Source organism: Zonotrichia albicollis, chromosome 2 (genome assembly GCF_047830755.1).
Source record: "Zonotrichia albicollis isolate bZonAlb1 chromosome 2, bZonAlb1.hap1, whole genome shotgun sequence".
Taxonomy (NCBI): Eukaryota; Metazoa; Chordata; class Aves; order Passeriformes; family Passerellidae; genus Zonotrichia; species Zonotrichia albicollis.
This window is the reverse complement of record NC_133820.1, coordinates 89,587,234-89,601,401: the sequence shown is the minus strand read 5'-3', so window position 1 is coordinate 89,601,401 and position 14,168 is coordinate 89,587,234. Positions and strand designations below refer to the sequence as shown.

The 14,168-nt window shown below is 37.8% G+C and overlaps 1 protein-coding gene across 2 annotated transcripts in view; it reads right to left on the bottom strand.

The window, feature by feature from the left end:
• Positions 1-755: 755 nt before the first annotated feature.
• Positions 756-14,168, bottom strand: part of RAP2A (RAP2A, member of RAS oncogene family) — a 31,660-nt gene continuing 18,247 nt past the window's right edge. For both annotated transcript variants that reach the window (XM_074535638.1, XM_074535639.1), the window contains exon 2: positions 756-4,789. In XM_074535638.1, the coding sequence (XP_074391739.1) occupies positions 4,552-4,789 (238 nt within the window). In that variant the 3' untranslated portion in view covers positions 756-4,551. The remainder of the gene's footprint in view (positions 4,790-14,168) is intronic.

Here is a 14,168-nt window from a genome sequence, read left to right as displayed (position 1 = left end):
GTATGACATGAAAACAAGAGACTACCAAGCACCCATCATTACTGAAAATAGGGTTTTTTAGTGATACTGGCAGGACTAAAATGCAACTGCTGATCAGTGCCAATTAGCTAGAATAATCCTGTTAGCATTAGCTCAACTGTTCATTTATAAATGTCTGCAACACTAATTGTATTTGAAGTTCTTTTAACACTAACTCCTTTTGTGTGGTGATGAAAGCCTTCAAAACACTCATCAATCGAACAGCTGATATAACAAACAATCCTCCTTTAACCCTTTGCAGTCTCAGTGCTATAAAAGTAGTTCTGCATATTAACTATATCATATGTTGAACAAGTTTTTACGTGGTAATTTTTTATATATGGAACATTTTATTATATATTTACATATATATATGTAAATATATACATACTTATATATATTGCCATAGCAAGAGCTGTATCCTATCAAATACTGAGTATTACTGATTGTCGTCAGTGTGTATCCCACTAAGAAAAGTGAAAACTGCCCTCCATTGCTATTGTTTTTTATCAAGTTCATAACTTAGATCAAAACATCCATCCATCCATCCAAAATAAATTTAATTTGATTTTTACTTATTGCTACTTAATTTGTACCATAAGACCATTTTAGCAGGAAATACTTTCCTGAACTGAATATAGTTGACAATGTTGTTTCCAATTACTGGGCCCCCTCATCAGCTTTGGACGAAGTTTTTAATCAAATCAAAATGGACAACAGAGAAAATGCAAGGAAGATTTCATTAAATAAATTTATTTGTTAAAATAATTTAACTCCAAATACAACTGCTGAGTTTGCATTGAGTTCTATGTACAATTCTTGTTTTATTTGAAACATCAAGGTTTAAACAACTGACATTGTTACAAAACAAACTGTTGCCCCATTTTAAGTTGCCAGTTGTATTAGAGCTCAACAATTAACTGTGAAATACATTAATTCACCCAAGGAAACTCCAAATCAACAGCGTTAAGTCTGACTCCAGAACCCACTTCAGTCTTTCTTCAAACCCTGATCAAGAATTAACAGATGCACAACAATGCAGATAAAAGCCTCCTGCAGTTGTCAAACATTTGCTTTTGTTGCGGAGTTTCACAATTAAAGCCTAACCAGTGCTTTGATGGCACACTGGTAAAAAAAAATTAAAAAATTAAAAACAAACATGCACAAAACCCCCCAACCAAATGGCTGACATCTTTAGGTAACATTCTATACAGGAAAGCAAATACCAGTAGTTTTCCTACAGAAAAGTAATGGCAACTGTAGCACTGGGGTTAGGGAGAGGCTAGAATCAGAACAGAAAATGTCACCAAATTTCTTTTCTTGATGCTCTGAAGAGGTGGACAGGGGGATGGGCACAACAGAAAAAACTCAAACAAAATCCAATGCAAGTTATATACTCTTGATCTGATTCTGGTTTGTTTGCTTTGAATAATTTTTGTGTGTATTTATAAGGGAAAGAGGAAACAGTTGCTCTATCATAGCTTAAAAGAATAAAAGTTGCAACTTTTTTTTTTTTAAAAAAAACCAACAAAACTGGAAAAAATGCTGTCTTTGTAGAAAAGTACAAAGCTCTACAAGAACAGCCAAAGGAAAAGTGGGTCTTTGGAACAAATCATAATATTTTAAGGCATGTTATAAGAAACTTTCAAATACTATAATTGGTAATCCTATCAGGGTACAAATGAAACAGTGACCCAAGACCAGCGATTCCTGCAGGGTGGCCATGCAGCCTCTGTGTGGCTCACCTACCTCCCCTCCTGCTACCCCTATAACTTGAAAAATCTGTCGAGTGCAACTGTCATTGATTCAAGCTCCACTATCTTCACATTAGTGGAAATACAAATAGTGCATAACTACTTCCTCAGAACTATACAATAAAAAACAACACTTACATTTTGCTCCCCCAGCCAAGTTGCATGGTAGCTTACATATGGCCTATGCTTTTGAAAATGTAAGAGTGTAATGAAGCAACAAAACTGGGAGATATTTTCTTTAATATTTCTGTTACAAATTTACTGTGCAATTTTTTCTATATTTAAAGCCCATCTGCTTTATATCATGAACTTCAAGATAGGCTGTTCATCCTCGACTTTGTGCCATTTTCTTGGTTGATGAACAATCTGTCAGGTAAGATTTTTAACATCTCTGTAAATAACCTCGCATAACATGCACTTCCAACTCAGTCTGAAATTTGGCTTTGGTTTGTTTTTTTGTGGTTTTTCTTTTTTGAGTGCTTATGCAGTGGATCTCACACTGACAAGCTGTTTTATGGATGGATTGTGCTGCTTGATTAACCATTTCCCAAGATATCTGAAATCTAGATATCTGAAACCCTGAAATATCATTGATCCAACATCTCACATTTTGTTTAAGCATGGCAGCTGACACAATGGGCAGGCAGGGAGTGGTAAGAGAACATTCATACCATCTAGTTTAGGCATGTGAGTTCTGTGACTTGGAGGACTAAAGTTAAAAGCCTAAGTTTGCTATACAGTCAATGGAAAGAGGTAGGTGCCTCTAGGAGGGCGATTCAGAGCACCCAAAATGGGCATTCAGATGCCAGAAATAAACGGTGTGCCTATCTCCCTAAGAGAACAAAGTACAGTAACAAAAGCTCTGCAAAGTAGGTGGGAAATGGGCTACATTTACGTTGTAAGGCTTAATGCTCTGTGACATCTAATGCCCTTTGTCACACTGGTTGTGGAAAGGTCTTGAAAGATTAAGGGCAGAGTTGGCCAGTTCTCTTCCGTGAAAATGATTTTCTTTAGTTATCATCCAGTGAACTATAATTCAAATGTTAAGGATATTTATGTATGGAAATCTGCAAAGTGTTTTCTACTCCAGTGTCCTTTGTGGCAGATGAGAGCGCTTTTAGGAAGTTCTGCAGATGGAGGCAAAACTCTCGAACCTAACTCCAATTACAGCATTTCTAAGGGCCTTATACACACACACATACACACTCAACACACACACACACAGCTCAGCACCCCTATTTTCACTCATTTAAACACAAGGAACTACACTGTTACTGCACAAGATTTAAAAACTAATAAACGCATGGTGTTATTCAGACCACAGGCTCAGTGACTGTATTTTATGGCCAATTTTACCTATAAAAGATCCAGCTCAAGACAATCTCTCCAGCATTTAAAATCTAAACATTGCGATTGAAAACTTTTCTATACTTTGATTGTAAGACTTTGAAATAGGTATTTCTGTGCCATTAGTCATGCAAATGATAAATACTTCACTGCTATGAAACTAGCAAGTCAGAGCTCGAGCATCCTTTCCAAATAAAATATTTGCTCCCACCATTAAACACTCCAATAATTGGGGCAACCTTTGAATAGTGTGTCAGGCATTTAAAGAGCCATTTCCACACTCACCTAAGGAATTACAACCGTAACTATTTCACCTCTGAACCAAATGATTTCACGTGGTTATTCAATTTAAGTTTTCAACATTAAAGCTATCAAATAGCAAACTGGATTTTCAAATGTTAGTTTGGGATCACACCAGAGAATGTAGCCCTTAAAGGCAAGAAAAACTGTTGTCTTTAACAAACTTAAAAATGCAGGATGTTCATACTGTCCCACGAGGTTTCTGCAGAAGGGAACATATGGATGAAACATGGCTTAATTTTCCTTACAAGATGGTACTAGTTAATCTATTAAAGTGTTCCTTGTTAGTAAGGCTCAGCAATTTTTTTTTCATCACAGTTGCTTCCTCCTGGTTCAGTAAAGTGAAAATAAAGATGCTTCCTGCTTTGTAAACAGAGGGTTTGTTTGGCTTTTTGTAGACCAAAACCTGAAGCGATCCTCCATTTCTGAGCAGCAAAATGAAAGATTTAAAACATTCCAATGCCAGACTGTTTCTTCACCCGTCACTTGTTTCCAGATGTTGCCTCTCATTTCACACACTGATACAATGTTTTCTATTTCAAGATGTGGGATAAAGCGTAGAAATAATAGCATTGATTTTGAAAAGAATCCAAACTATATGGGTCTCTGGTAGCCTTTTCCTCCAACACTGTCAGAAGTTCTGGTGAAATCAACATAACTGACTGAACAAACTCAGCCACATGTGATAGTGTCCATTCTGAAGCGTGGTAATCAGACACCAAAAGACTTGGCTCTCCTTTTCATGCTCATCCTTGTCATGAAAGGTCTTCAGAGACATCCTCTCCGCTGCTTTCGTCTCCGTTTCCAAAAGGATTCTGTCCTCTTCAGAAATAGTTGCTGTTGTTGCTGTCTGACGTGACAACACACGTATGTTGGACTGGAACGACCCTGTAGATCAACTGACTGTGCCATAAAATTGCAGGTGCTCAAAGGGAACAACGGGTGAGATGTGGTCATTTAACCCAATTATATTCAGAGTCAGTGATTGACTTTCAATGCTCAGCTCTGAGTTAATGTTGCTACTTCACTACAGATGTATTTCAAGTGACCCACAAACCAGGAAGTGAAGTAGACAGTTTTACCACCTTACAAAATTTCTGCAAATTAAGTCCGGGTTAGGTCATTTTTAATGCTATTGTATATTACATGCAGAACAGCATGGATCATCTTTGTCTGGCTGTGCCGCATAGTTCATTTGTCTAACAATTTCCGCAAAGAGCTCATCCACCATTGTTTTACTCTTAGCAGAGGTCTCCATAAATGGGCAGCCCCATTCTTCAGCTAAGGCTCTGCCTTCACTCAATGATACTTCTCTCTCACTTTCCAGGTCCACTTTATTACCAACCAGAATTACTGGCACCTTCTCATACCTACAGTTTAAAAACAAAAACAACAACAACAATAATTAAATTTTTTTAAGTGGCAACATTCTTCAAGTAAAAAAAAGGAAGAAAAAAAAATCTATTTGCAAACAATACAGGCCCAAATGGAAACAGATATTTGAATGACCTTAAAATTTCACATTTGAAAAAATGTGTATTTCACATTCTAGCAATTTGTTGCATATCTTGTTCCCCTCAGAGCTTTCAGAGTTCCACAAAAATTATCCTCCCCTGAATTTTCCTTCCCTCCAAGAAACATGCCAGGAATACTTCCACACTAAAAAAATGAGGAATATAATACTATTTTCTCTGTTTGCAATCTCCATGTGTAAGAACAGTATGGACATCAAATCCTCCCTTCAACATTACACCCTCCTTCTCCCTGAAGAGGTATTTTGTATCTCCTGCTTGGGATAACGATGCAACACTCTCCCTTTCAAGAGTACATTTACCTTTGGTCAATACACACAGAACTCTCCGAATAGCAATAAATGAGACACAACCAAAGGGCCAGTAAATTAATTCCAAATTTCAGGAAATGAAGTCCACTTCAAGTACCGCATACACACATAAGTACTGTTACATAAAAATATGTATTAGATAATACAGAATGTGTATCTCTCCCTTGCAGCACTCACATCATTATGCCAGTTAAACAAGTTGAAGAGACAAAAAAAATCACAATTAAGTTCCAGGCAATACTATCACAGTTCTGCTTCATAATCAACTTGGACAGCACAACAGATCATGTTGCTATGAAGGAATTCTTTACTTTGCACCTCCTTGTGAAAGGATCCTTGCCAAATCTTTTTACAAAATTGAAATGCCTGCCATTCTTTTTTTTCTATCCTCACATTCATAAACCTTTTTTCAGACATGAAACTAAGAGTTCCATCAGGTTTCAAATTTACATATTTGCCACAGAAAAGAAAAGAGAGAAGAAAACACTGGGCCTATTTCCAAAATCCTCTTACACAGGTTTTCTCACAAAAACAACTAGGACTGAGAGCAAAACCACTCATGGCTTTTCAGCACTCAAACCAGACCTAAGAGAAGCAAGATGGTACCTTCTTAACTTAAACCCGAATTTCTCCTTCATATTTTCTTAGTAGTATTGCTTTGAGTCAAATTGCTGCAGTAAGACTGAACTGTGGACAGACAAAAGACGCAGCTGACACCTGCAGCTGCTGAAGATGACACCCTCCTTAAGCCACCTTCTTCATCCCTCCCACCCATCCTGCCTGCCAGGCAAGGTAGCAGAGCAGTGCTGGTGCCTCTGCCTCATCTGTTTGAGAGGAACAGCTTGTTTTCCCTGTCTGTCCCCACTGTGCACTCAACAGGTACCCTGTGTGCTCCTGCTGCAGGGACAGTGGGCTCCTCCAGAGTCCAAAAGGATAAAAGGCCAATAATGTCTCAAATCACATCAGCAACTCTTACATCACCAGACTAGTATCAAAAATTTGTCCAACTATGTCATAAGATGTAGCTGAAATTCTAAACTTTGTTATGCCTCTTTGCTTACTAAGAGAACGTAATTTAATCCATAGTCCAGGGCTGTCATCAATAATTGCAGAGAATTCCCCTCACTTTTACCATTTATCCTGCCTTCATTTACCATCTGAAGAGACAATCCATTTCTCACTCCATGGATAAGTGTTTAGCACAATGATATCTTTGGAACACTTGCAAGAGCTAAGCTGCCATTAATAAAGTACCAAAATACACACAAGCATCTTGAAATCTGTCCTCCTGCATTTAAACACAAGATAGCACAGTCTTTAATTACATAAGATGGATGGCATTCAACAGATAAAAAGAAACACTGAATTGCTGTCTTATCTTTATTGTTCAGATGCATGTGTCCTATTGTATTTGCTATACAGCATTAAAAAAATCCTTCAGTGGAAATGGAATCAGGTACCCCCTTCACTGCATTACTTGATTTCTCAAGGCCCTGAACTTCCTCTCACTCTCCACTGGCTTGCCCTCTGGTAAAACTGAGAAATTCAAAGTAGGTGCTTGAGAAATGCCCAGTGAAGAAACAGATGAGCCAGAATTAAAACACATGATCACTTCTCTGAGTTTTGTGACATCACTTCAACTGTTGAGAAACATATAAGGAAACACATACACACTTGTTGCAGACTTATAGTCAGTTCCCCTGAAAAATTCAAGCGCTTAAAAGGTTTAGGAATGCTAGAAAAGCTGGGCAACTAAATATCTGAGTGTCTGTATGCTATGAGTACTCAGCACCTGGGAAATGGAGCAGTGGAAACCCTGATGTTTTGTACTGAAGAACAGAAAGAACTGATGAGCTGACAGAAAAGATGTGAAAAGCCTAATTTAATTTATTTGCAGAGGACCATCTAGGAAGTATTAGGTGGAACTGATAGAAGCAATTTTCTGCATTGCTTTTCCTGTTGCATTTACTCAATTCACTACCAACCTTCACCACCTAAAATGAGATCCTACAGTCAATAGCCTTATTCACCTTATAATTCAGATTCACCCAATAACCAATAACTTTACAAGACTGAAATGTGTTAGAAAGTGTTTCTGCAAAGCTCTCATTATGTCTCCTTAGCAAAAATAAAGTTGCCCTTGCAGAATACATCCCTGTACTACCTAGACTTTGAGCAGTTAATTTTACAGAAAAAAATCATTATATATATATATATATATATATATATATATATATATAAAATGTGTGACACATATTTTAGATTTTTATATATACTTATGCTTGTATATTATAAATGCAAAAAAACCCACAGTCCATGGATACTGAGCAGAAGACTGGCTCTAGTATGAGCTGGACCTAAATGCTCCAGCTCAGGATCAGTCCTGCCAGACCCAAGCTGAGTAGAGGGATTCAGACCAGACTTCTATGTATCAGATTCCCCAAGTACCAAGAGGATGATGAACTCTGTGTCTTCATTCAGAGTCCTAAGGGCCTTCACACTTTCCAGTTTTGAGTTCTGGCAACACTTTATGGAAAATCTAGCCCTTGCCTCAATCAAACTCTACAAGCTCTGAAGCTGAAGCTAGCTCTGCACCCTTTACTCTCAACACTCTCAGAATTTCCTGCCTCAGTATCCTGGGCAATTTCTATTCTGATGAAAAGAACAGGGGAGATCCATGGCTCAGTACTTTCCCTACTGCAGCTGCTGATCTCACTGGAGGCAATTTCTGCCTGCATCTGGAGACTCCACCTGATACTCAGAGCTTTGAGCAGCGAGATGTTGGACACCCTCGCTCAGGTGCTGTGCAGCACACCAGGCCCACCAAGGGAAGGGCAGTTTCTCAGATGTGGGGGAATTATATGATTCTAATGAAATCTGAAGGGAAGAAGATCATCTCTTCTTCACCCTGTTGAATTTCAGTGGCCCAAGAGAAAGGAAAAAACAAATAAACAAAAAGAGAGAGACACCTTGCAATGTTCAAGCAGCAATGCAGAACCTTCCATACAACCACAAAAATTAAGCACGGGAATTTAAAAATCCTTCCTCCAGTAGGATCTAACTTATTCACAAATACCTGTAGCAGAGCAAAAGAGGCTGAAACCCCACCGCCCATACTGAAGTCCCGAATCCAGGCTGCTGCTCTCATCACAGGATCTGTGAGACAGCAGCTCAGCTCACAGTGGGAGCTGGGCAGAAGTTTTGCCTTTTGCTGCAGCCCACCTGCCCCTGCCTGTTCCCTTAGCAATGGAAAAGTGGCACAGTTCTGCTCATTTCTGGAGCAGGAAAATCCAGTTTTCTCAGTATGGCTCAAAACCTTTGGCAGCACTGATCATTCCTAATGAAAAGCATGAGGGCCACCTGAAAATAAGAACTGCTGCTACTTTTGTCAGTATCAAAGAGCACAGTATGTATTCTGGAGCAAATATAGCAGAGCCTGTAAGAAACACTCTCAAAAATGTAGCAGGGGAAGGCTTGACTTTTTAAGACCTCTTCAGGAACAAATTTTTGCAAGACCAATTACACGTGTTTGCAGAACACGATTAAAGAACAAGGCACTTCACCCTGTTTAAATGATCTCATTATCTTTAGCTCCAATATGACAGATACTGAGCAGCAGTGACTCTTGAAGAGGTAGCAGGACTGCAGTCATTTATAGCCCTATGAAAGGCACCAGTACAGAGTCAAATGCCATCATATCTAGGGTTTCCACTACAGGCAAGGTACAGTCATTGCCCCATAAAGACAATCAGAATGTGTTTGCCAGTTCTAGACAAATTCAGTGCTAAAACTCACCCCGTTACCCATCTTTAACGAACACTTGGGACAAATAGCCCACAGTAAATCCCTCAGTTTTCCTGAGGATGGACACCACAGCCACGTGAAATCAATAAATACACAAACATCAAATGTTTTATGTGGCCCAGTTATACACTACTGACCACACGGCAATAAATATTTCTATGTTTCATCTTACCTCACGTGGCACAGACATCATCCACGTTTCTGTTTAGATTACTACGTACACTTTGAATAAAAGCTTAGAACATTTAGAAAGTGTCAAGGTGATTGGTATGAGAATGATCTTCCGAGACTTTTTCCTCACAGCTTTTCCACCTTCAATCCCACCCAAAAAAACGTGGGCAGTACCTAACTTCTTTTACAAGGTACTTCTCAGATTTCTGGTTAGAACTGTCATTGGATAAAGATAAAAACAAAGATGATGTGCAGTGAAAATATAATAAAAATGAAGACTGAAACAGCAAGAACTTAAAAACAAAACCCCCAAACATGCCAAGGCTAATAAACTGATCTGATTCCTTTAAACAGTGGTAGAGATTGCCCAGTTCCCCTACACTCTGTGCATGTGTGAGTTTTAGTAGTCAGTAGAGAAAAAGTACAAACAGGTTCCTGTTTTCTAATTTCACATTCTGGAAGTGGTGTCTCTTTTCTAAGATTTTTTTCCTGAGTTTCATATCAGACCCAAATATTTTCAACCAAATCATTCTGTGTAATAAAAACAAACCAAGATAATACCATGTACTCCGAAATACTTTTTTAATAATAAGTTTAAGTCCTGTTGAAGTTTTTGGAAAGATGCATGATTACAGCTTTATGTGATAAAACCAGGGACCACTGAAATACAAAAGGTATTTCAGGATAACGATTACTAATAATCAAAAGGAGTCTCCAGTACTAAATCTCCTTTATTACCTTCTACCTCCAGTACTAACTCTCTTTTATTACCTTCTACACACAGGGCATCTTTCTCTTTTTTTTTTTAAATGCATTTCTGTCAGTTTTGATAGTATTTAAAAAAGGAAATTAATTTAAGGAATAAAAATATTAGTGTTGAAAATGATGCAAATAATATCAAAAATCAATAAAAATAACTGTTCTTCAATTTAGACTTACAAAAAAATTGTGGTATAAATCCTGCCAAAATACACAGCAAAATAATTATGGGTAATATGAAATAAAGTACCAGAAATGATAGTTAAATCTATTAGGTTATTTACAAACTCACCCTAAATATAACTAAATATCCTTTTGTAATGTAACTTGCAAACTTTGATTGCCTTCAGTAAAATCTGTCACAACTTGAACAAGAAGTTTCCTCATCTAGAGGACAAACATATTCCAAGTGTAACTATCAAGAATTTTTCTAATCCTTCTCACGTAATTACTTGGATGTTTAATGCAGAATCCTAGATAGTTAAACCTCACATCAGTTATGGAGGATAAGAAAAGGCACCGAGTGCTCCCCAGCCTGATTCTGAGCCTCTCAAACACCAGGATGAGAGGAAGCAATACCACAGAATTTTCAAGGAGAAAACCACCTTAAACCTTTCCTGAAGTTACCAATTCTTGAACCACAGCAGCAGGAAAAAAATTTTATATAAATACACACACACTTCTGAAGCTGTTACTACCTTAAGACACTCAGACAGAGGAGACATCTCACTTTTACCAAATCCCTATTCTTTGTATTTTGGTAGCTTTAAAAACTGCAGCTATTAGGGGGTCACTGTGCAGAATTATGTTTCCATAGACTCCTGCAAACAGACACCAATAAAGACATGGCAATACCTGTATACATGCATAAATGTGTCAGAGAGATACTCAAATCTAAACAAAGGTAGGTTTCTGCAAAGTTGGAGCACTTTTCCCTCTAATGGAAATTATTACAGCTTCTCAGGCAAAACCACACAGAACAGCTGTAAAACTCCCACGATTCTGCTGCAAACAAGTCATTCCAGTTTACTAATTAATTGCATTTAATATTCAGTTTTGTAAGCTATATTGTGTAGTGATTTCATTTCTTAAGCAATAACTCCCAACTAAAAAAACAGTCTTTAAAATAATTTTTATAAATGAGTAGATGTTAAAGAGTTTATTCAAAGTCCCACTGCAATTAGGTGGCTGAGTCATGAATCAGTTTGCTATAAAGAACAGTGTATGGCCTAATTGCAGGATTGGGATCTAACATTTTATTCTAGGCTTTGACATGAACTCCTTACATAGCCTTTGGGAAAAAAAACCCTCTTCAGATGGATAGACTGAGGTATATAAAGTCATGATAATTGTACTTACTCATAGGACAGCAAATTAAATAATAATTGCAAAACAACTTGGGAGGATAATATTAGAATAATAAATAACACCACACCATATCACTTTTGAAAAAGCTTCAGAAACTTTGTTCTTGTACACGAAACTTTCTGGAAATAATGCCCTCAGTTTAAATAAAATACTTTAAAGCAAATTCAGTTCTGTGGGTGTTAGAGCTGGCTTCACTTGCCTATTTGGCTCACCATTGGTGCTGCGCTTGTAAGAAATTAAGAGGAAATAGTTCCAAGCAAAAGCCCAAGGAACAACAACCAACCACAGCATGCAGAAGCACTATAAATATCTGCTTCCCAACTCTCACAATAAGCACTTTTCAACCAAAGCATTTACACATATTATTCCTAGGCAGCTTACAGCTGAGACCTTCCAAGGGACTGGAACCATGGACTGCACAACCCAACACACACACTCAAAGGCCATGCAGTAAACCCGCATTCCCTGCTGCAACAGATGTAACAGGATGATGCACATCATCTCTGTATGAAGGACACCAAAGATCTTTACAGGTCATTTCCATTCACTTCAGAGAAAAATTCTTATCTACAGAAGATTTTCTGCAGCTAAGATTCCGTAGGAGAACTAGAATAACAATAAACTCCTTCCATGTTTTCAGCCTGCTTCTGCAAGTCACTACAGATAGAGCCTACTTTTAGCTCTCCCTCCAGCTTTTTAAGATAAAATGTCAAGAGCATCCGAAATTTCAAAGGTCTATCAACATGTCTTAAGGCTTCACTAGTCACTAAAGTAAGTCCCAAAAAATATCTGTGATCATTAAGATGTTAGGGAGACATTTTCTCATTAAGCTTGCAGAACTCCATGAATGTTTAAACTATGTCCCATGACACTGTTTGCTCCCCTCAAAGTAAGGCTGTGGCACTGGTGAAGAAAATCAGCTTTCTGAGTGCTGGGGACGACAAGGAGCCAATGACACAAGTAGCTTCAGTTCTCATCTACTGCCATTTCAGATGCTCTAAAGTCTTCACAAACAAGAGGTTATTTTCACCTTAAAAAGGACACTTCTCCCTAGTATCTATCATTAAAATTCATAGCTAACACTGAAGTCTATTATCAAGACTGAAAAGACTCTAAGGGATATATAAAATCTACCTTCTTAGCAGCAGGTTTGCTGGGAGCATATCCAAACAAGATTTTAATCCTCAAGTTCCCTCTCTATGCCAATCAAAATCCTCATCTTCACAACTGAGCATCAACATCATCTTGCTGAAATCCTAAAATGCATGGCACATTTAGCAACTCAGAAACACTGGAATTTTCAAATGGGAATTTTCTGTTCCTTGGTTTAGCTTAAGAAGCAATAACCACAAGTAAACACAAAGCAAATGTTGTACCTGGCTGTTTCCAATGTGACTAATGCCCTTGTTTCTAAAAGCAACAAGAAAACCAGAATGTCCTACAAATCTGAGATTCTCACAGCTGCACCAATTTCATCTAGCTCCTGTTTCTCTACACAGTTCATACTGAAAGAAGTCTAATTGTAAAGAAAACTATTAACAGATTATGAGGCATGTCACAGTTGCTTCAAAACAAAAAAGTTATTGCTCAAAAAATTTCCAGACATTAAAGCTGAGCACCTAATTTTTTTTTTAAATTACTGCTACTAGCTGTAGGAATAGCCCAACATCCTGAAAATTAGGCCTCACATTTCAATATTTAAGCTTTGCATCCATAGTTGAAAATTATTCTTAATAATCATATTAGTTTTCTTTTCTTGAATATTTTTAAGTCATATCCATGCTAATATACTAATGTTTATTCCAACACAATGAGCATGACTGGATAGGTCAAGTATCTACCCAATGTGCAACATATAGAAGATTATAAAATTAAAGAGACTACCATCTATCTTTTATTTGTATACTGAAGTCTCAAAAAAACACATTTCTTTTAAATGACAACTTTTTTCCGACATAACCACTTATAATTAAATTTAATCCTCAATGTCTTAGAGCAAAAACATTAAGTATCAAGCAAGAGGAATATTGACATGAGATTTAAGAGATGTGGGTTCAGTTTCACACCCTGTTACAGACCACCTGTGCAATTTCTAGCAAGTCCCTTGAACTCTGTACCTCTGCTCTCCATCTGAAGAAAAGAGTTGTCAGCTTTAACCTCTGCTGCCTATGACACATAAACACTTCTGAGGTCTTCCATCCTTAGTGATGGAGGCAATCTGAACATTTTGAAGCATGCAGCAGCAGTTTTGCTTGCTCTTCAACTGAAAAAGCACCCTGCATCCCAGCTATTCTCAGCAGTGAGCTATGGAACACCACAAAATTTCAAGATTTCTTTACAAGTATTAGGAACATTAGGGCAGATTCTGTGCCAACATCAAACCTGTCAGCAGCAAGGATAAAGCTGGTGGATTAGGTGTGCCTTGAAGCAGGAACACCAACTTTGGGGTCAAAGTCAAGGTTATTATCCCACTTCAACACCACCAACTTGAGCAGAAACTGCAAAGGCTCACAATACCTTTAAACATATGCTGACATTGAGGGATTTCTCCTCCTCCTTGCTCCTCTGTACAAAACTCTACCAGGTCACAAAACCTGCCTGTTCTGGTGATGTGGGACTGACTAGGTGCCTTTACAAAGGCAGTGAAAAATGCAGATATTTGTTAAAAGCAATGTGAGCCTCTTGCACATCATACAAATCTATGGATTCCAATTGTTCTACAGTTTAGTTATTACATTGCTGGTTCAAACACAGTGATCCTAAAATGCATTACTATTTATCCATCAATACATACTTTGTCACAA